We start from the raw sequence: 24966 nt of genomic DNA on the forward strand, positions 1-24966 counted from the left end.
ATTATAATGAACTTTAAAATTATATCCTCAATCATGGTTTACGTTGCTTGATAGATTTCTATTCCTCTTTCCAGTTGGAGTCGGTCTCCGTGTGACCAACTGCGTAGCTCACGATGGTTTGGGCGAGGCGTCGCAAAAACTCTTGGACGAGGCCGGCTGCCCGATCGACGAGGCCATATTCAACAAGCCCACTCTGCACCGACACAGGCAGAAGGGCGAGATCGACTCGTCGGACATGGAGCCGGTTAACGAGATTAATTTGCAGAGTGACAGATCCGATCCCGATGACGTCATTCGAAATATGATGACGTATCAGCACGCTGTGACGACATTCGCTGCGTTCAAGTTTCCAGACAGAGCAAAGTTGCACCTCTCGTGTGGCATAGAACTGTGTAAAGGTGTTTGTCCGCACGTTGACTGCAAGTCTCTGCAGAAGCCGCACCACACGAAGGATGGCTTAGTCCGAAAGGCTCGATTAGACAAGGAGGCGAGAGGAGTTGTGATAGACCGGCTGGAAGTGTATAACAGCATCGAAGTCCTCGCGCCGAATATTGAGTTGGAGGATGAAGCTTCCATAAGAGGTAACTGTTGAACTACAGAAAATAAAAAAATGCGGTGTCCGAAATCTATCCCTCTAATTACTACATACTTAGGTTTAGTTCCTAAAGATTGATAGTCAGCTATAGTGAGTTTATTTAAAAATGAACAGATTACAATATATTTTTAAGTATGTAATCTTTATTTGCACGCTTCATATTTTGTACTTACGTCACACGCGGTAATTAGCAGTTCAGGATCTTCTATCAGCTTAAGTGTTAAGTGTTAATTTTTATTAAAATTACACAACAACCTAAAAGTACACTCAAAACTTGACTGAAATCCTCTTTCATTTCATTCATTCTTATCGTATCAGTCTATCCCATAAAATAATTAACTCTAAATCATACCCGATAACATGGCACTGTACTCGATAGAAAAGTAAGACAACTGGCTGATATTAACACTGCCCGAATAATACCTACTTCTTTTTTCATCAAGACCTACCTTTGGAGTTACCTTTGGAGTTACACAAAATATATTAAAAAATGTATATCAGAATTGTTTAGATTCGGTCTTCAGGACGGGACTCGAAGACAACCTTCACGATATCTTTGAATTTTCAGCGTCATATTAATAATAGTAATAATTTTGATAGTATCTGCGATAATCATTTTATTGATACGAGTTGTAAACTATGAATGGAATATATATCTAGGCAATTAAAGGACTGAAACCAAAAAAAGATTTTACTGCCTATGCTAAACCTCAGCTCAGCCCCAGTGTGGTTAAGTCCATATCCATAAGCCCAATTTTGTAAAATATTAATAAGACAAATTCAGAAATCACATTTAAGCTATAGACGATGACTTATTTATTAAAAGTGTTTTATTCCGTTGCAGGTTCTAGAAGAGTAGAAGGTGAAGAAGACTTTGTTCGAGGCTTCTCTCCGGGCGACAAAACAATTTGTCTTTCACCGGGGAAAATGGCTCTTGCATTCTGTATTCTAGGGGTCATATTCCTTTGCGCTATTGCAATCGCGTTTGCGTCACTAGTGCGGGCGAGACGGAGAGTTACACGCGAACCGATACACACATCTCTTTCATTCTACACTGGTAGTAAGAGTATTTTCTCTTCTAGCGGCAGCAGCAGTTCAGGGTTGAGTGGAAGCAAACTTCTTCTAACTGATAGTCCATACTTAGATCATCATTCATCGTCCAGCAACAACTGGCCATACAATAGGGCGTTCTAAGCATTTTTTGTGCTAACTCCATCGTACTTACAAGATATTTTTTTTTTTTGGAAGAAACAAAACGTCCTTTTATTAAATTTAAAATTAACATAATTGGCAACAATGCTCTCTAATATCTTCACTGATGTGAAGTGTTGGTATTACTTAAATTTCATATTTGTTACTTTTTATTTCTACAATAGAACAAGATAATCAGGTAATGTTAAGGTAAAATATTACAGTGGAAATTATTGGACGAAAAATAATTTAAATATTGAATAAGATGGCCAACAAGTGAACAACCACAACAACCAACGCCCTCTATAAATCCGTGTTGTAAACTAACTAAAAAAGTAACATTCCAATTTAAATGTTAAGAATGTTGATGAAAGTATTTAGGTTATAAACAGTATTTAACCTAAATACTACACTCATACAGAATTGTTAAAGTTAAAGTTCGTGTATTTCTTTATATATATGAACTTTATAGCGACAGTTTTGTATTTATTATTAAGGATAAGTATTAGAAAGATTTTAATTTGAGGGGATGCTTTTGTAATTTTGGTTTACTTAATAAGTGAAGATAAGTAAGGTGTGGGATGTTTGTTTTTTTAATAGTAATAATTACTATTTCTCATAAAAACATTAGCATTTCCTCGAAATCCTTTTATTTAATAATTTATGTTCTTTTAATATATCATTGTATGTTGAATTAATTAATGTGATAATTTTATGAATTTTCAAGTCTTGACTTTCCTATACACACTGTGTACTTGAGACTATTAAAAAAGACAGAAACAAATACTATACATGGCTTTTATTTGCATAATCCTTTTAAAAAATATTATTTGTATCAATTAAAAATTATTCCTGTAATACCTAATTTCTAAAAAAAAAATAAAATTTAAAATTATGGGATTGTTAAAAGGTAATAAGGAAAGGCCATACCATAAAAGTAATAAGAAAATATTACCAAGGTATAGTAGGACACAAATTAGATGTAGCATCGGAAAATGCAATGAAATGAAATTAAAACCGATTACTGCCGATTTACCACAACCAATAGAAATAGCTCCCTATCGCGCCATTCGTCGCTATTCGTCGCTATGGAATCACGCGTCAGAGAAAACAAGTGCATGTAAATCGACGCGTCAAATTGACGAATATATACAACTCACTGCATTCTTAACGCGAACAGGCTATAGGTCATATGATATTACAAGTTATTATGTTTGTGCAAAGATCATATTCGCATGAGAAATAAATACTGATAATTTGGGAGAGCGTACTCAATTCGGATGTGATCGGTTTTACGAATTTTACAGATGCGACATCTAAGTTGTGTCGTACTATATGGTTAGACACGCCAAACAAAACAAAGTCATAATATCTAACAGATATATACCATAATATGTATAATTATAGTTGTTACGTTTGCAATTGGATCAATATAGGAAAAATCTATTACATTTTTTTTATGGTATAGGTTGGCGGACGAGCATATGGGCCACCTGATGGTAAATGGACATCGCCATCGCCCATAATGACGCTGTAAGAAATATTAACTATTCCTTACATCGTCAATGTGCCACCAACCTTGGGAACTAAGATGTTATGTCCCTTGTGCCTGTAGTTACACTGGCTCACTCACCCTTCAGACCGGAACACAACAATACTGGGTACTGTTATTTGGCGGTAGAATAACTGATGAGTGGGTGGTACCTACCCAGACGGGCTTGCACAAAGCCCTACCACCAAGTAAATATACTCAATATCATACATATACTCAAATATCAATAAAATATATATATATTAATTAAACAATTCTATTTGTTTAGAAAAACAGACTAATGGTTATAGTTTTTCTGATTTTGTGCATAAATAATTTAACTACATAGTTAATATTTATCAGTTTCATTTAATAACAATGTTATAAATTAAATGAGATTTGCTATGTAAGTAAAATAAGCTTAATTTATTTTTCTAAGATTTTTTATTTGAGTATTTTAAAACTTACATTTAATGTTATGTACAAAACATTTGTTTTATTACTAATTACATTTATTTGTATACTCTAGTAGTTAGGTACATAAATGATACGACAAATAAATTGATATTCATGTTTACGGCGTTTATTTCTAACTGAAAACCAGAAGATTTAATTTATAGCTAACATTATTACCTAACATTAATAGTTGAAATATCAAAAAATTTAAATTGAAAATTTGCCGCTGTCTGTACAGTTGGTGAGAGCAATTATAAGAGAACTCTTTTCATCCCTATTCATACTCCTAAGCAGATAGGTGAATAGGCTATTTGACTGGTTTTTAAAATCCATTTTATATTATTTAGTAGAAGCTAAGGAACCCAGTAAAAGTTGTGTTTTTTATTTCTAGTACATATTTACCGAAAAATATCATATTAAAAATTCCATATTTAAATATCGCGCAAAAACGCTACTAGGACATTATGGCGCTGCAACGGTGTCGGTGACGTCATTTTCCTGTATTTTAATCTGTGGTACATATTAGAAAAGCAAAGTTTACAAGAAAGTGACTTCATCATAAGCCCGTCCAATCAGGAGCGTTTTGTGTCACATGACAAACGTTTGAAAAAATTCATTTTTATTTATGGGTTTTTGAATGAATTAGGTATTATTTTCAATTTTTGGTAGTAAATAACCATTTTTAAACTCATAATACACTGATTACAATAATTCACCATTTATTTTTCGCATTGTCAAATAGCCTATTATGACATCTCTTAGGATCTTAGACGTAATATAACATAATTAAAAAGCGCCTGCTTTAATATTTTTTTTTATAATAAAAATATATTAATGAATTAAATGAAATTATAATTTAAACAAACGTACAATTTTCTTCGTTTATTTAAAATAATAACTATACTATATCGTTTATTTAAAATAATAAACTTTTGATGAATTATGTGATTCGAGTATCCGAGCTAGTCATAGACAAAACATCGATTGGTCTCTCCCTCTCGGTCTTCTCCATTCAGTCTATGCTGGTGTATGACATCATTCCGAACAAAGATTAAAAAATTTAATATCAGAAGCGCCAAAATATTATCATACTATATTTTATACTTATTAAATGTATTTTTTCTACAAACATTTATTGAATCATCAAATATTTGGTAAGATTCTATTTTAAAAACTACAGCTGTCCGTCAAAATAATTAAGCGGATAAGTAACTTCTCAGCTGATATGGCTAACAAATAAAAAAGTACATATATAAATTAAAACGTTCCCTTCGAAAATGTTAAGAAAAAATAATATATATCACACAACATATTCGGTCTTTTGTACTTGAATAAATTACAATATTCAAAACATTAAAGTATTCATTTGTTTTTATGAATAATTTTTATTCAATACATAATAGTACTTCTTATATTATTATCACTATTATATCTGTATCTGTGATTGTATTAAATTTAGTCTATGACATGGGCGGTAAGGTGATGCTTTCGCGGCGATCTTTTGCCTTGCCTTGGACGCCGTGTTCGTACTCGTAGTCGCTGATGATATTTTGAAGATTTATATATGAATAGCGAGTATTTATAAGTTTGTTTTTTATGAAGTGATCGGGTTATGGTTTAAAGATAGAAAGCCGGTAAAGAAACAATTTTATATGTGTTGTATTTGACCTGAGTACGAAGATTACAGTAGTCCTGGAAACTGGAGTGATATTTTGTGAGTGTCGACGTTTATGTGTGTCAACTGTGCTGAGAAGCGTTACTTATTATTTCTGATTGAAGGTAAGCCATTAAAGTACCTAAATATAAAAGTATGTATTTAATGCCGTTCGCCAATTAGATTCAATTTCGACTTTTAGTTCGGAGGCCCACTGAGGTGACTCGAGCCGATTGGTGCGGTTTGTTATTAATTATTTAAGAATAAAAAAATATAGTTAATCATATTATAGTTTTAATAGATTTTATAAACGTAATAATTTAGTAGAATTCATAATTAATATCACTTACTTCAAGATTAAATAGATAAAGTACGGGTATTGCTCAATGTTATTAAGCTATAAATACTTTTAGTAACCAGCAGATGTACGTGTATTGATTACTAGAGATATAAAAAAAGATAAAAAACATATTTTAAATTATATACAACGTATAAATTGATTTATTTATAAAAAAATAATTCAGTGTGTAGGTCTAAAGAGATGAATAAAAACGTTTTATAAAAAAATGTTAACATGAACAAAAAAGGTATCACATTATTATCAAGTAAAGTAATATAAATAAAATTTTAATAAATTAATTTATACTGCTTTTACATAAATTTAATTAATGATGTTATTAGTTATATAGAATATAATTAATAATAACCTGCTCTAATGGTGTATAATGATTACAGTTTATCGGCTTGCACTTGCAGCCAATGGTTTGTGACTATCATGTTGCTAAGCATTTAAATCATTATGATAGCAGTTCATTGTTGTGTGACAAGGTCAGCTCTTAGTTACAATGGTTAAAATATATATTCTAAACATTATTAAAAGTTAATACAGCCTACCGGGTATTTGATTCTATAAGAAGATTCTAGAGTTAATATTAATGTGGCTCATTAAATATTTACATTTTATATCAAAAGACATAGTTAAAAGATGCCATATTACTTAAGATAAAATTACATTAAAGATAAAGAAGTGTGGGCAAAGTATTTATTGTTTTCTAGACAGTAAATAATAGTATCCTTGCCAGTTCTTTTCGCTATAACCTACTTTCCGAACCAGTGGTAGGTCTACATTGAATTCAACATTGTCATATGACGATTCAAGAGTACTTTGATTGAATTAAAAATATTTTGACATTATTTTCTGTTTGAATGTCTTCATAAGATATTGATGATGCACAATATTAATAGAGAAGTTAGATGTCAATTTATTTATTAGTTTTTTAATATATAAAGCACTATCAGCCATAACAAGAATTATAGTAGGCTACCAAAATACAATTTTTGAATGACACTCATTTATAATATAAACAATATCATTGTAATGAAATTACACTTAACTCTAATTATTGAACAGTGAAGAAACAACTGAAATAAAACTAATTGTGGTACTCCTTCAATACTTTTTTAAAAGTTTCTTAAAACTGGGAATTTTGGTTCAAAATGTCAATGTTATGGGGATTGGTATCATTTTAAGTTCTCATTGAAGAATTTACAGGATACAGATATTAAAAAAAATACATATAAAAACTTTACATTTAATTATTTAAAGAATTAGTATTATCTAATTAGTTAAGTCATGACTAATTGTCAAAAATTCCAAAGCTATGAATCTGTACTCTGTACAGGAAATCATTAGTTAATGAATCTTAAGTGTAATTTGGTCAAATAAATAAATACTCGCTTAAATAAATTCTATTAGGAGGTCCTCTCGAATATTGCCAAGAAAACCAATCCCGAGATAATTTAGCTAAATGTTCAGGAAATATTTTACTGTACATATGTAAAAATATAGATGCATGTTATTACTTAAATGGGATGTCAAATGTAGTTGAGTACTTTGTTCATATTTAATTATAAGATACTTTTAATGTATTAAATGATTGATTATAATTAATAAAACCTGTTACTTCATCACAGGTTATCTTTTTAATGCAGACAAATACAGAAAACTTCACCATTATCATCTAGTTATTACAGATAGCATAGATAATGTTGCTATATATTGATAATACATACACAGTTATGTATTTATAATTATAGTTATTATTTCAAGCTATATTGAGTATGTATAATTACTATTTAATATATTATAATATAAAGATAAATCTTGTGTAACAGCTGTTATGTAAGCTTTGTATTAAATCAAAATAAAGATGATTTCATACTATAATGTAAATGAGTCATGTAAAATAATAGGTGGGAACACCAATTCTGACAAAAATAGTTTGTATGGTAAATCAAAAGAAGAATTATTAAATCTAATTTTTTGAGTCAATAATAACTTGTTGCACCTCATGAATCATTTCCAATCCGAGGTGTATGATCAAATTCATCTATCAAAAGTAAGTGACCATGGGCCTTTAATTTTATATGACACATATGTCAAATGGCATATTAAAAATGATGACAGGTCAAACTGAAATATTGTTCATTGTTCTGTGACTGAAGGTTGCCTACACTTAATATGTAACTGTATGAAGGGATATGTAATATTATAGTTTACCACTCATTAGCAATTTTGTAGAATGGCACATACTATCAAGTGGTGATTTCAAACTTACAGGTGACTCATTTGTTTATCTTATTACTACTATAAAAAAATAATGACCTCAGTTATACTATAGTCTATATAAATATATATTTATACTTTGATGTTATATGACCTACATATAATGGCTACTAAAAGGCTTTAAAAAATGACAGTTACTTAGCCTGAGTTGTAGTTGTAGCCTTGTATAGAATGATAGAGACAGAAGTCTAACTGTTAGACACCTAACACCAGGCTAGACAACGGACAAACCTATTAAGGGTATATAGAAAAAGTTTTATTAGTAATAAACATCCCCATAGCCATCCTTTTTTATCTATATATTTTATATAATTGGACAACCAAATGGACTAACTGGTGTTAAGACTCGGACATTTACAGTCGCTGTACTCGCCATCAGATAATCTGAGGTGATATATAAATTCTAAACAAAACATACTTGTAGCAATACAGATGCTGATTAATTGATTGAACTCAATTATTGGTGCCAAATCTGTTAAACATTTGCGCCTTGAGAATTAAATTGGTGCATATAATGATAATATTAATAAGTGCTTCATAATTAATGACCTCTCTTAAAATTTGCACTACATGTTCCAAATATATGTAGATGCCATATACAGAAAATACAAGACAAAACACAGAACCGCAAATTAATAAATTCTACTTAACTTAAAACATCCTTCAAAATGTTTATAGTGAAACATATCTATTGTTCACTGATGTTTTATGATGACATTTACCCTTTCATTTAATGCAAAAAAGATATTTATAGATATTTAAGTCATCATTCTAATGTACCAGATGGCTGTTGAGATTCTAAGTAAGTATTTCAAGGACTTGCTTGCATAATGCATGCCACATAAAGTCATTGTGGCATACATAATTAATTTTATCATTTGTTCTAAACTGGTTTTATTTAAATAACCTATATTATTATATTGATATAAATAAAAACAATAATAGTTATTTTGAGATTGCATTAAGTACCTTTGGTTTGGCTAGACTTTGACTTATTTAAGACAAAAATAATTATTAATGCTGTCTTCTCCATCCTACGTGACATTGGCGAAATAATCTGTGCCCTGTCGGCACAACTAAAAGCCATTAAACCAAGAATTGAATTGAATTATTAATGCTTTTTCTAGCATTTTCATTGGTCTCCTGAAAAAGACTAGGTAGCATACCAAAAATTAGTATATAGCTTCAAATTTCCATACAAATTGAATACTTATTTTGAAGACCAATTGTATCTATATTGCGCCAATTATAATTAGCCCTCATATGATAATTGTACGAGCTATGAAAATATTTAATAAATATTTATTAGAGTAAAAGTTTTACAGAACATAATCCAACAATCTACTAGTCCATCATTTGTCATCAATCATTATCTAGTCAAATAGATTATAATAACAAAATATTATTTCATATAACATAATATATATTACTGCTTAAATTAAACCAACAATTGTAGCTAGCTGGGCTTGCTCTGTTAAAAAGTAAGTTCTGAGTTAAAAATAATTATTACATATGTGTAGAAAATTCTTCTTTACCCACTACAACATACATATAAAAAAAATCAAATCCAGACTCTTTAGAGTTCAATGGCATGTCTACCCATTTTCCGCCTTTGGATATAACACAATTCCCTAGTTGGATTCAATGCTGCATAGATATTTCAGAGGAAATAGGCAAGGTCATGATGAGAGGGGAAAAAAGAAGACCCGTATTATAATGTTGCCACATACGCATTATAACAGTAATCCACATTAAATTCACTAATAAAATAACGCTCATATTTTAGTACAAAACTAGGAACTGCAATATCGACGTCGACTTTAAAGCCAAAATTAACAAAAAGATGACGATTAAGTAAGATTTCCAACGTGTAATTTGCGATTTTTTTTTTAATAATTGTTTTATTATTCGTTTCAAAAGTCACGCCATTAATTCGCTGCGAGCAAGGGTGTATTGTGGGGTGGCAAGTTGGCAACAAAAGTGGGAGGGGCGTGCGTGTACTAGGGATATGCGGACTGCCGGCGCCAGGAGTTCCCGATCGATATTGCGGGCTCGACTCGCTCACTCCGAGTAAACTGTGTCGCGACGCGCTCGTGCGTCGTTCGCGCCCGGCTCGTGTGTTCATACCTTATAGAACTTTTAAAATCTGTGCCGTGTATTACTAATTGGATGTACGGATATGAGATAGTCATCGATTACCATTGGTATGTAGTGGTTGCTCAATACTCGACATAATGTATCGTACCCGAAATCCCGACGAGGAGATCAATAGTTTGACGGATGATGTCATAAGTTGTTCACTAATTAGGAAGTCTGTAGGTGTAGATAATTGCCTAATATGTAGTATTAACCTTTGAAGGTTTTCCTAAACACATATACCATTTATATACACAACTACAATGTTGAAATTTTAGCGTATTATTGACGTGCTTACTAATTTTTAATCCTATTTTCGATCCTGTTACAAAATAATAGCTAATCCTCGTATTATTATACGTCAATGTTTCCGCATTCTCTCGTCAATTTAATTTGTCTGCTGTCTCTTTCCACGCCCCCTGATGACCTAGAAAGCTAGCAAAATAGGTATAGAGAGCAGGCGCGGGCCTGGACCCATCTAGACAGTCCAATTCCCGTAGCGATTCTTTTCTGGAGCACATTGGCATGACTCATCTGGAATAGTTGTCACATCCAATTAAAAGGTCAATAGTAATCAACCCATGTAACCCGACATGTTGTTTTTTAATAGATACATAACTGCTTAATAGAAGCTCCATGTCTTTTTTTTTATTTCAATTATTGATTCGAAGTCTTTGATATATTTATGAATATTGAAATCGTGATTTAATTTGATGATTTTCATCGATTGTCCTTTATTCATGTTAAACTTTTATTAACACTTTATACTTATATTTTGAGTACTTGTTAATTTAATTTAAAATATACAATGGTATGCGTGACTGATTAACGAGCTAAAAATCTTAGTGATAATATTTAAGAAAGGCTTTTATTATCAGAAGATAAGTTTTATTTTTATTAAATATATAAGTTACGTAAGTCGTCAAGTGGGAGAGAGTATTTCGACACATATACATATAATGATTTTTACTTAATATTATGTAATGAGGTGTACTAACATTTTTGAACAATGTATATTTTCGATAATACTACAAAATGTCGTCTGTGCACAAAAGTAGACACACTCCCATAGCTTGTATTGTTTTGATCCATTCCTTATGTAAAAAAATACTTATTTAAATATGTGATTCATTTATAATTTTTTGAAAAGTTTGACCAAGTTTTTTGGCCTATTTTGTGATGTTTTACAACACAAATTATAAAAGTTATCCAAACATGAAGATAATCAAATTAAATTATACGACTAAGAATCTACCTTTATCGTGTTTCAATAAATTTAAATTTGCTAGACGTTTAATAAATAATTAATGATATAAGAGAGCAAGGCTAGATTGCGTTTAAGGTAAAACGGTTTTATTGCTCTCAACGGATATTAGACGGATGTCAGACGGATATCAATCTCAGTTCATCTCAAAATGGAATGAGTGTTCATCTTCGACAGCTATTGAGTTCATCCATACCTTATACCGAAAAATAATATTTTAGCTAAGACTTTTATATTAACAAGTAGGTAATTTTATCAAATCGTTATTGTAAGAAATAGGAACTTTTAAATTATTGATGTAACACAATTGTAGCATTTTTTTTGTGTCGTGTTATTTCTACTACTGAAGTATTCAAGCTTGCAAAATTTGGACTTTGACCCAATGAATACTTTATTTATTTTCAGTTGGATGATATTTTTAGTACGAAAATATAAATCTTTGTGTAAATTGATCTCTTTTCTACATTGTTGTGCAATCTTTATTAAGCATTGGTATCTCTCGGGCTTTTTCCTGGGTCGAAGTGTTAGTTAGCACTTATCCTTTATTCTACCACTAATATAATTTGGCCTAATTTTGAAGTCTCGAATTTGTCAGTGTAATTATAAGAACAAGCGACATCATACCAAAAGACCCTGTGAGCGGTGACACATTGACGGTAAAGAAGTTGTTTATGTTTTCTCAGCGTCTTCGGGTGAAGTTGACCACTTTCAGTTGGTGCATTTTCTCGTCTGCCTTTCTAAAATAAATAAATAAATTAGTTGGTCAAGAAAATGTAAATATAACATCGTATGGTTACTTTAACTTATATCCAGTACTAGCAGTCCATCGTCGAATAACCCAAGCTGAGCTCGCGACTTCGTGATGAATTTAGCAAATAAGTTATGGTTCAGTTTGCAGATTTTACTATAACTTAATTATTATTATGTATTAGGTGATATTAATTCGTCGTTGGAAGGCACCCGAGTCTTAAGTTACTCCTTATTAAGCTATCTGCAAAAATGAAATTTGCCCTTTTTAGTATCAAGTTTGTACCCTAGCTAGTCAAATTACGTAAGTACATGGACATTTCAAGAAAAATAATCGCTATATGCTTTTCATAACTTCATTCACAATAGTAATTAAAATGTAATTTTGAAACAATTCAACAGCTTATTATCTCGATGTAAGTAATGAACAGGGCTATAACAATTTGTTGATAAAATCAGAGAAGACTACTAGACCGTGTCATCCTTGGTGATGTCATACAACAATGCATTTATTTTGGCCTTTATGCAACAATGTTACGGTATGATGTCACACCAATTTGTGCATCTTTTAATCTCCTACACAAATCTCGTATTACTTTGATAATTCAGGCATGTTCGTTACAATTCACGTAGATAGATAGGCATGTAATTTAAATCATTATCATTATTAGTTCAGCCTGATTGTGGAATAGGTTCTTCTATGTTCTTATGTTGTCGTTTATGTTTTTTTATCGATATTCAATCGAACGGCTGTTTTTTTTTCTATCTGTATAATTTCTACTGACAAATGGGCTGCTGGTCTACCTACTAGTAGTCGTTCCGTATTGATAATCAACAATAAAGATAGCAAAGTTGACATGTATGGAATTGTTTGTAAATCATAGTTGGTTTTTTTTATCGTTTTACTTTGTACGAAGTTTTTGTTGGCTTTTGCAGATTTTTTTTCCGTACTACCCACTCACCAGTCATTTTACTCCCAAACAGCAATGCTGTGTAATCCAATGTTATGGTACAGGTATATAAGGGTTCAGCGTGGTCATCGACGAAATGATGTTGAAATAATTTGAAAGTGGCCACTTTCCAATAAAAGAATTGTTCGTCTGCTTTCAAATCAAATCATATCATAATATACTTTATTCAAGTAGGCTTTTACAAGCACTTTTGAATCGTCACTTAACAATTATATTAAGTAAACCTATTTCGGTTCGGAAAGTAAATTCAACCGAGAAAAACCGGCAAGAAACTCAGTAGTTCATTTTAAACGATAAATTTCATGCGACAAAAATCTTGAAATGTAAACGTGTATGAATTATTTAATACTTACGCCGGCAATATATTTGCTCTAGTCATATCTAAAGTTATGTAATGCACATTGTAAACAAAAAAAATATGTAAATATGCATAACGTCTTGCGTTATTCTAGTTCAAGTGTAGAAAAAAATCGTTGTTATTACGTTGCTAATTTTGTGTCAAGTACACACAGACACACAGATAAAAAAGCATGATATCATCGTTCGAATTAAACTCAGCGACTGTTTGTTTAAGAGTTTCATACTCTGTAACGGCTATTGAAATAGTCGCAAGTCCGGTTTCACTTGCATTGCCTAAATCAGATGTGTCTGGCGAAACAGCATTCGACTCGATTTTTTTTTCATGCGAGTAAAATAAACGTAATTTCATTTACAAAAAAGTATATTACGATATACGTATCAGAATTGACCTCCATTTGAAATTAATATTATTTCAAAAGTAACGAATTCTCTATCTACAAAATGTAACGTACATGCAAATATACAAAACATCGTAACCGCCTAAACTGTTAGACACTGGTCAATGCTATTAAAAATCTTTGATTGTTTCAACATAAATGAATGAATTTATTTATTTTTTTCGGAATATTTAATAAATTAATTTTTGATTGAAAAAATATTTCGTAATATATAAGTTATTTAAATATTATTTTCTTTATAATCATTCAGTCGGGTAATGAGTTACTTCATATTGGTTCTTATCACTTCGACTTAATCACTCCTTGATGATAATTCTGGTAAGACGACCTTCGATGCGTTATAATTAGTCCATAAACAAACTTTTAGTATGCATTTTACTATCTGCTATGTTTATGAAGTCAATCTATCTTCTGTAGTATTTAAAATGCACGATTCGTATACAGTGAACAAGTGCACCATAAAATCTGCATACATATTCTTATCTATGGACATGTTTTTATTTTATTCAGCGAATTAATATTCAAAATAATGTTTATTATTAATTGATATTTAAATTTCTAATGCCGTAAAAATTAAATTAAATGAAAGAGCAAGACAATCCTATACACAGAAGGATAGATATACAATTTTGCATATATTAATTTTATTTACCGACCAGTCTCAAAGTAACGCCAAATAGCAATACTTAATATTCTTATTATGTTTCGTTTGGAAGAGTGAGCGAATCATTGTACAGGCACAAGGGTCATAACATCTTAGGTCCCAAGGTTGCTGGCGCGTTGCTGTGATGTAAGGAATTGAAAGTGATGAATTTCTTACAGAGTATATGGGCGGTAGTAATTACAATCAGGGGCACATCTAATTTGCGTATATGATGAAAAAAAAAACCAAATGTGAATCGACTGGTATAGGCAAGGCATTTAAATGGTCTTATGGCTGACTGCGCTTTGATTGTATTAGAAAATATCAACACTTAATAGTGGTAATGTCTATAAACGTTGATGACTTATCACTATCACGTAACCAATTAACCCCTACACTGCTAATGTAAAATAAAGAAAACCATAGGTGTGGGCAAACTTGCGATTTAAAGTCCTAACGAATTCGTACCGATTTTGAGTGTATTTACTTATAATATGAATAAAATAAGTGTTGCCATAGTATTAGACGTTCTAGTATTTTTACCACTTATAGTTGTACTGCGCGGTTTCACCCACGTTAACATTACGCCGCCCTCGTCGCTCGTAACGTGTTATATTATCTAACCTATCTCAATACCAACGTATATATCAGGTTGTATTCCATTAATTCACCTGCATTAAATTTGAATGATGTATATCATACTTATTGTGAGTACGATCTGGTAAAATTTTACTCCTCGGTGCCTGCATGGAGATTATAGATCAATAAATGAACTATCTCACCCATGAATAAACTTTGGTCATTTCAATAAAGTATTTAATCTTTCCAACTTCATCATCTTACTAGTATTGATAAAATATGATATTATATTATATAACCCAGGAAATGAAAAGATTTCTCATGGGATAAAACTCGTGGTAACACATATCACTGTGGTTCGTTGTTAGCTCCAATGAAACCTGTTTCTTGTTTACGTTATCTCATAAATTGTATTCTATAGTAGTTATTAATATACGTTTGTTCAGACTTATTACTCGCGACGAGTCATATCAATACATTCGACTCTAATTTATCGTGACCCCCTCTGACCTCTGCTTGAGACAATGTTACATAATGGTCTTAATATTTTTTATTCAAATAAAATGTGTATTTGGATATGTGGGTGTGCGTGCTGATCTTAATGTATCATTTGTCACCAATTTTTTGTGTCGGAAACATTTCTCTCAAACGTAGCACTCAAATTGAATCATAAAATTTTACTTTTATTAAGCCGAATAAATATTCTTTAAAACGAACAAGAGGTAGGCAACCAAAGAAAAAGAAACAAGAATCTTTTTATTCTTTAACTTCGTAACCAATATCTCTATGAAATAAATATTTAGTAACGTTAGTTATACAAATATTTATTGGAAAAATAGCTCTCAGACTGTAACTTGAATATGAAATAAAGCAGTTTTCGTTATGAATTTAAGGTACATATTTCAAATATTCGATTAAATAAACAAAACACATTCCACAGTTACGGTTTCTGGAATCTGCTTCATACATGGTAGTCTAAATATAAGTTTGGACTAGACAGTTGCGAGGATAAAACTATCAGACGTGACGTTACTACGTTTTAAACATCGATAATATTTTATAATAGTAAAATGAAATGTTTAAAACCTTCATAGTTTTTATTACAAAGTAAAGGATTGCAGCGAGAAAACTAATAATTGTTGAATGCGTTTTCCGATACTTCAAGAGTCATAGGAAAGCAATTACGTACAAAAAAATAACACGTAATTATTATTGTATTCTTTAAGTATTATTCATAAATGTGATCTTCGTCTGAAATAAATTATTTCATCACACATGCATAACAATAATTGTAAAAATGCCAACGCAATAAAACTAAGAACATGAATTGGTGAGCCCTTTCATATCCGAGTATTTGAGCAACCAGAACGTTAATTGCGCTAACAAAACGTTCGTACGAGACTTTCTAAAGTATTCTTACTGCAATGGTGCCATTGTGGAGTACCATTACTCCGTACAGAACCCGTTTCCGACTTGAATTTTATTATGTACATTTTGTATACTGTTATGAAGTTACTCGGTGATTGAATGCTAATAAAGCTTTTGTGGAATGAACGAACCCATCGTACCTATTCACTCTGTACTTGGAAAGTAGACAAATGTGTATTGATAGCTTCATTTCAGTAAATGAATACATGTAATATGTAACTACGTTAATACATTTATGTGACGCCAGGGTTTATTAAAAAAAAAATTTAAAAAAGAGTCTCTAGTTTTTTTTTACTCTGGACAAAAATTTCAGCAACTGTATTTATAAAGTCAAATAATAATTATTCAGTTTGTAGAATTTTCATGAAATGAATATTGCGGTAAATCTTGAGATTTTAATTCATTGTTTTAAAATCACATTTTATATTCAGCTGCGAGTCCTGAGTCCTCTACCGGGGTCGACGACCTCTGAGCCAGTCCGTCTTGCACTCGCCGGCTCACGTAACAACCGCTTTCTGAACGTTCGCCTCTAACATAATATCCTATATTGATATAGATCAGATACGACCCATGGGCTAATCGAATTAAAAAAAAAATCTAAAGATTTTTATTTAAATGGACTAATAAAACTACTTGTGTGTCTAATATTTATCTAAAGGTAAAGCTACCGTTCGGATTATAGATTCTTCTGGTACTCAGTCATCCTTCAAGGATGAAATATTTTCATATCAAATGAGACTTCATTCCACAATTTTCTATTATATACCTACTATATAAATTTACCTATCGAATTTGAGCCAATTCATAATTACGACAAATACTCCTTAATTTTAATATAAATAATACAGTCTTCAATAAAATGTCGTATGATTGTCATCAGCGTAAGAATTAAGCAAGAGTCCAATTCAAGTGGACGTTGAATAGAGCATTCAATCTACAAGAACAATTTGCCGGTTGTTGGTCAGCAATTTGTGACAATCAAGCCGTCTTACGGTCATCCTCCCATGCTAGTAACTGTGATATCATCTCATGAATGAACTATGATGTAATGGATTAAAGATATTTAGTCGTCATGGACGTCGAGTAATTTTGTACCTTGGTTTAAATTTTCGCTTATTCTTTTTTTTTTTTTTTAATTTCGAATCTATTTTTAATCCTTGCTAGTAATGATTAATATTTCCTTTTTTGCAAATGTGTTTTGTACCTTATTTTAGGGGTCGCCCACAAGGTTTAGTTTTTTTTTTGTTTGACTAAAAAAGCATCAATATTTTTCTATCACAGTATATACTAAACTATATATTGATAGTGAAATTGTAATGAGCAAATCTGAGCTTGTGTAAAGTTCAAAATAGCGCCTGTAATAAATGCAAAATATCTTAAATATATAGAATGTTTGATGTGCTCAAATGAAGTGAAAATACTCTCACAGCCCTTTGTAGGCCTAAAAATAGATTCGATTTAATTACGTTCCCTTTATGAAATGATCAAAGCAGTTCATGTTTCTGTGACATAAGGACAAACAGAATGTAAGCGAGTTTTATGATGATCCTGTTAGGCTCTACTAGTCCCGGCTTTCATCTAATTAGAATGTGACTTACGTTTGCATAATACACATAAGCTTCTAATTTGTTCGACAAAGTATTAATTAAATTAGTTTAATCAGATTCGGAACGGAGTCGAGACGGCCCAGTGGCTAGAACGCGTGCATCTTAACCGATGATTGCGGGTTCAAACCCAGGCAAACACCACTATATATATATAAGTGCTTAATTTGTCTTTATAATTCATCTCGTGCTCAGCGGTGAAGGAAAACATCGTGAGGAAACCTGCATAAGACAAATTTCATAGAAATTCTGCCACATGTGTACTCTACCAATCCGCATTGGAACAGCGTGGTAGAATATGTTCCAAACCTTCTCCTCAAAGGGAGAGGAAGCCTTTAGCCCAGCAGTGGGAATTTACAGGCTGTTGTTGTTGTTGTATGATTAAACAACGGTCATATTGTTTGCAGTATGTCATGTCATATAATACGTCGATAAAAGTTTTGTATAAAAGTCGAGATCATGAAGTGCATCCACTTCAAACAATCAAGATCTTTCAGCCTTCAACTTTACTGTCTTTGTAAGTGTTTATTGGCACATATTCGCTTCATAACAAGTTATATTCCAGCGAGGTCAAAGTTAAAATGCAATACATTCAAACCTTGCGCTTTATTTAACACACACACACAAACAGTTCTTTTTGCTTTACCGAGAAACGCTTACAGTTATGCTTGACCCATTTGAGTCTATAGCTTTGTTAATACAAAGCACACATTGAGAATTTCTAATTGACCGATATTTCAGTCTTAAGGGATATGTTTCGAATCGAATTTTCTAGAAGATTTTATTACTTGTATACTTTATGGAGTTTGAGACAAATCTTGCAATTGTATTTTAAGCAAGTTCCTCTACATGATTGGAGTGTAGTGGTACAAAAACTTTTGTTGCTGATGGTTTAACTTTGAGTAAGACCAACAATGCATATCGCAAACATGACCTGTTTAATTTTCATTATTTTACTATCGGTCGATTTGGACAATCTAATCGTATTATTTCACACATATACACGATCTGATTAAACTGATAATCATTTTATTAAAGTATGTTATTGTGGTGATATTAAATGTCTTGAAGCTTATTTGTTCGATGGGTCCCCCAGTTTTATTATACGAAATCAATGTCGAATGTATGCATACAAGGTCGAACGTTTGTTATACGAAATTTAGCAATGACGTTCATTGTTGAAGGTTTCCATCTTCGTCCCGTAATTGGTAAAACAAATGAATGTATTAGTCGATGTTTTTTTTTAATTAGAAGATCTAATGAGGCAACATTAAATTAATTAATGTTAATCACCACTATTGTATATTTCATTTGCAACCAGTTGCAAAGTCAACAAACTACAAGTCAAAAATTTTCAAGCCCCTGCTCGATTCCTGGATGCTATCAAGAATCCGGACGTTTCCATTAACTTCCTTAAAAAAGCAGGAAAAAATATTTTGTCCAGGGAACAAAGACCGTTGGCAATTGATTATGTAAATGTACGGTAATTGTCTAACCAATTGACAAGTGACGTAAATTCCTCTTTGAACGCTATCAATTACGTTTTTTGGACTTTGTCTTTGTCAATTTTCATTAAAGGTTAAAACTGATTCGTAAGTCTAGTGGATATATAAGGCTGCAGATCCTGAGATATTAGATCCGAGTTAATTTGGTTAAGAAAGTCTCATTTGTAGCCTGGAATTATTGAGATGGCAATGCTTACAATATTGGTGCTGAAAGCAACGCCTGAACTATCTTTGGTATTATCAGTGAGGGTTAGAGAATAGAGAACCGGTATTTGTAAACTCGATTGTTTTCTGTCATATACCCTGGGCAGATAGATAACTCTTTGGATTTGACTGTTATAACCGAAAATAGCCAAGAAAATTATTACACCTGGGTGTGATTGGAGGAATAAAGTACGTCACGAATTCTATTTTAGGACTGGTAATGTCTTGTTTTATGTTGGAAACTCACTATGTTCGTGAGTTAAGGGTATAACTAACATAAAAAGTTTCATGTTTACAATATTTTTAAATCAGAATATAATATTATTAAAAAGGAATATACGACGTAAGATAAACCTCACTACTACACCCAAAATATCACTCTAAAGTTATGTTAATATGAATTGTGAAATATCTCAAAATGTAAACACGAATCTGATACTGTATTAAGTAGCGGCGTGAGTTATATTTCATTTTAAAATAAGTTTGACGAAGGAGGAAGTGATTCATGATGGTTAAAACATTTCGAAAAGCAGCGTATGAGTTAGTATTGCGGAGAAATTCTTCGCCTTGTAAATAATTCATATTGTGTTAGTACACGAACGCTCGCAATGTCTTAGTATCTCGTACGTTTTAAGTCCCCTTTAATTTAACGGTTCGATAATTATAAGGTTTCTTACTTATTACGCACCCTTACAACTTTCATCACGTCCGGCCGGACGTTTAGCCGTTGTTTGGTTAGTGTAACCAAAAACTCTTCAATTCGTTTGCGCTGTCTTGTTTTTAAGTTTAATACGAAATTATATAACGGATATTATCTTAAAATATTGATTGGGATTGATTATTTAAAAATACTGTGTCCTCTTTCTTTCGGGTGTTTAATTAATTATGTTGGAAAGAGATATCAGTGCTTAACTATATCCCCGCTAAATATCTTTCATAAGTTTTTCTTGCATAAGACCAGTTAAGTTTACATAATATGTAACCAATTGACTTCCAGGCCTATATTTATAGAAATTCCTTGATCTTACATGTAAACAAAAATGGATATCTGTCAAAGATTAATATTCTTCGACCTCGTTTGACCGATAAAGATGAAAGTTAAAACAAATCTGTATTTATTTTACTGAGAAGTTTCTTATTCTACCCACTTTTATCTTCTTTTATCACTTATATTCTACTCACCTTTAAATATCTCTGGAGAAGTAAATTTAAATACCATGATCATTAGTTTTTATAGTATACAGAGGTATAAAATCTCACGGCTTTTCCTAGCACACAATCATTTTTTATCTTATAGATCTATTTGTGTTATTTACTTGAACTCTTCATAAGAGAATATTACGATAGCTCATAAATTTACACTTGTGTTGAAGTGAACAATAACAATGTAAATATAATAGACACAATCACAATATTATATCTATTGTTATTTGTAATCCGATACTCGACAGATAACCACGACCACAGTTTCCAATTGATAATATATTGAATCGAATGAGTCTCGGTAAAACTCGGCTTCATTCGGGTCACTTAAATTTTTATACAAGCACGTTTCAGAAAATATTATGTTTTGTACGTTTTGTAATTTCAATAATAGAACACATGCGTGAGGTCTTATAGTTGAACAAACTTTTGTTCTGTGATATTAATGAACGAGTTATATTGACCTAAATATACGGATAGCGTCATCGCACTATAGACGCGAAGCGTTCTTCATAGGGCGTGGTCATTACTCGATGCATTAAACTTGATTTTAATGCGATTAATAACAATTTTTGCTTTAAGAAAATAACGACTATGTTAATGATATATTATACAGTACTCATACTAATGAAGCTTGACTATTCTGGAGTTGAGAGTACTATACAACTTCTAAACATAATAATGTAAAACATATAATTTAAATTAGTACAAACATTAGGATTTTGTAAAGAGGGTTCTATTACTTTCAGATACACAGAGAAATAAGTAAAGATATGCGGTTCAGCATATAACGTTTAGCATAATAATATATAATATGCAAGTCGGGATCGTTTAACGTAGTGCATGTGTCGTTATAAAACCGGTCAGACGCTCAAACGACAAACACAGCCGGCCTTCGCCACATTGCGGAGAGCCGACAACGCCCGCTGACGTCACCGCGCTTATGTCATACCAATAACATCAGTGAACCAAACAAACCTGCAGATCTCTGCCCTTTGGGAGGAACATGCGATCAATTACAAATGTATTATATAATGTTATAAAAACCTTTGATGTGGCTGCCAACACGAAACTCGCTCTTTTACACATTCACGCTTCAATTGTAAGCACGATTTTCTGAGAAGTGAGGATGATTCGTTCTGCACGAATAGTTCGTAAAGTAATGACAGAAATAAAAGCAGGTAAAATGTAGTATGGGAAACATTAAGTGTTTCATAGTTTCGAATGCTACGTCTTAACATTTTTAAATGTCTAAATTTATTTACGTTAAATACGAAAGAAATGAAAAGGTCTAGGAAACAATTTCAAATGCCAAGCGCCACTGATATACTTACACAAGGTATGTAGTTGGCAACTAATGAAATTCATCCTGCCGAGTAGAGTTCAGTGCCGACACCCACGTACGGTCTCATTGACTTCTAACTCACCCGCCCGGTATGAGATGCTGCAGCCATAATAATGACGACTGATCTATTATAATGACTGACGTGGCGATCTTGTTCTATAGAAAAGTATGAACGCGACTTCAATGGAATATATTTTCTTTTATATTTATCCATAATTGATCTGAAATTTGATTATCGCAATTGTAAAATTTTTAAGTCTACAGACTGCAGTGAAATTTTATGTAATAATTTCTTATGAAGAATCTCACCTAAGTTTACAAATGGTATCGATACTACTAAGTATTTAAATTACTCAACCAACCGTTTGTTAAACCAAACGATCGGAAAAAACATTCTAGTGAGGGTGAGGGGCGTTTCTCCGTATAAAGCCTGCCAAATCCATTTTCCTGCAGTGTTATATGATTTATTGTGCTGATCACAAACAATCAACACAAATACAAGCAAATGATGATTATGATGGTATTCAAACAGTTTTCCTTTCGAGGTTATTTTTATTTAAATAATATTACTCAATTATTATTAAAACCATAAACAAAAGAAAGAGTAATTGGCCTCTTTTCATCCAATCTCATCGAGAGCAAAGTACCTACGCGAATTTAAAAATAAAATCGTCGGGTTTATACGTGAAAATCATCAACCAAAATAAATCGGGAAATAGATCCGTTCGATAAGTGCCAATAGAAAGTATTGTCACTTGCAAAAATAATAAAGAAATTGGTGCTCATTTGTGACCAAAATTTTGAATTGTATAATATAAGTTAAACAAAATAAAAAATATATATCAATTGATTCTGATTCTCCGTTCAATTAATAGCCTGCATAAAGGTTTTATATTGTATTAAACCTTTTTTACGAAAGTTGTAACCAAAGATTTCTATTTGGAGGTGGCAATGTTGACCGGATATCCCCTTTGTTTCTGTGAAGCATCACGTTTTCGATCGTCACGTTCCGTTTGTGTATATTTGAACAAACATCAGCTATTTATGTCGGAGATTTGTATGAACATTTTGAATTGTTCCTCATGAATTTATTAATAAACAAAATATACTATATTCTATTAAAACTGTCACTTTGATTATTTTGCTTTTATTAAAAAGTCAATGTACACTAACATTCATTAGAATTACTGTTTTACTTTGAATAATTGCGTTTGTACACTACAGCTAAAGTAAACTTATTCAAATTGATTAAAATGACTATCTATCTTTTACTAACACCACACACAAGAAAGAGATAACATTATCAGTCCGGTTTAATAAGTTTATTTAAAAAATCGACACCAAGATTTGCGTCAGTGGATCAAATAAGAGAATTGATTACTGAAACAGTTTCATCCGTACAATTGAAGTGTTGGTGACTATATAAACTGGCATTCAAAATTGCTTCAGTACCTGTATAAATGAAATAAGATTTTTGAGCTCGAGTTATTTTAAAAAGATACGATGTAAGTTTGTGGTAGTCGACAGGCAAGGCTCGGGCGCGATCTATATTTGGGTTAATGGATTCGTCCGTGCTCCACAACCAACATGGGAAGTACCTGTTAGTTCGTCCGCTAATTCGTTCCAACCTCGGTTAGATTGTTTAGACCTTTGCTACTTATATTGTATGGTTTGTATATTCGTACTAACATAGTGTACAATATCTGGGTTGAAATTTGCGTAAACTTTGTTGTTATTTTTTTTTTTCAATGTTGAATAACATCAGAATCTAGACTAGAGTTCTGTGATAAGACTTTATTTGCGAATTTTAATAAAACGTATTATCTCAGTTTTATTATTTTTCTTTAATGTTTTTATATTTGTATTGGAATTTAGAATGAGTATAGTTTTATTTTATTATCAAGAGAATCCGTTAAAAGTCAAGTAGAACTTCACTAGTGGGAGCTAATGACTCTATATTTAGCACGTGCTGATGTCAACATTCGTTGGTATCTGGAAATCGTGCATCGCTTTACTTCATTTAATCACTTTACGAATATTTTATTATCGTGGGAATCATTTTGGGGGAATATTTCGCGAATAGGTTAACATTCAAACAATTTATATTTCGAAATTTGCCTTGCGTGTGTGACTTTCGTTTTTAACATGAGTTTTCCTGCATATGATTCTCTCAGTAAGTTTCACGTACCAGATTTATTTAAAAATGAAGAAAAAAATGCTTTTTTTTTGCCACTGTTCAACTAATGAGAAACCGATGACAGACATTGTACAATATCTTTCGAGCTCGGCCATAGAATAGGAATAAAAGTCGAAGGTTGATTACAAAAACAAACAAAACAAAGATCGTAGTGCGGTTAAAATGCAGAAGCGGTAAGGCTGTTAGTGGCAGGCACGCGGCGTACTGTGACGAACCGTAAATAACTAGGCTCTGCATCCGCAGGAACAGTTAGTCTAAATTGTTTATTAAAAATACACTTTAACACAATGCAGTAAGGACCGTAATAAGGGTCTTACTTGTTAATAGAG

At 31.8% G+C, this 24966-nt stretch overlaps 2 protein-coding genes across 12 annotated transcripts in view; both read left to right on the forward strand.

Annotated features, from left to right (window-relative positions):
• LOC124535784 overlaps window positions 1-1841 on the forward strand; it is a 43419-nt gene extending 41578 nt beyond the window's left edge. The window contains exons 6-7 of the mRNA XM_047112118.1: window positions 75-581; window positions 1440-1841. Of these exons, the coding sequence (XP_046968074.1) occupies window positions 75-581; window positions 1440-1789 (857 nt within the window). The 3' untranslated portion in view covers window positions 1790-1841. The remainder of the gene's footprint in view (window positions 1-74; window positions 582-1439) is intronic.
• Window positions 1842-5238: 3397 nt separating this feature from the next.
• Window positions 5239-24966, forward strand: part of LOC124535788 (spectrin beta chain) — a 63057-nt gene continuing 43329 nt past the window's right edge. For 7 of the 11 annotated variants that reach the window (XM_047112131.1, XM_047112128.1, XM_047112132.1 and 4 more), the window contains exon 1: window positions 5240-5552. The gene's annotated coding sequence lies outside the window, so the exon portion shown is untranslated. Of the gene's footprint in view, window positions 5553-10110; window positions 10258-24966 lie in introns of those variants that run through there. The other 4 variants (XM_047112135.1, XM_047112134.1, XM_047112123.1 and 1 more) reach the window with 3 other exon arrangements.

The sequence above is a fragment of the Vanessa cardui genome, chromosome 15 (genome assembly GCF_905220365.1).
Source record: "Vanessa cardui chromosome 15, ilVanCard2.1, whole genome shotgun sequence".
Classification (NCBI taxonomy): Eukaryota; Metazoa; Arthropoda; class Insecta; order Lepidoptera; family Nymphalidae; genus Vanessa; species Vanessa cardui.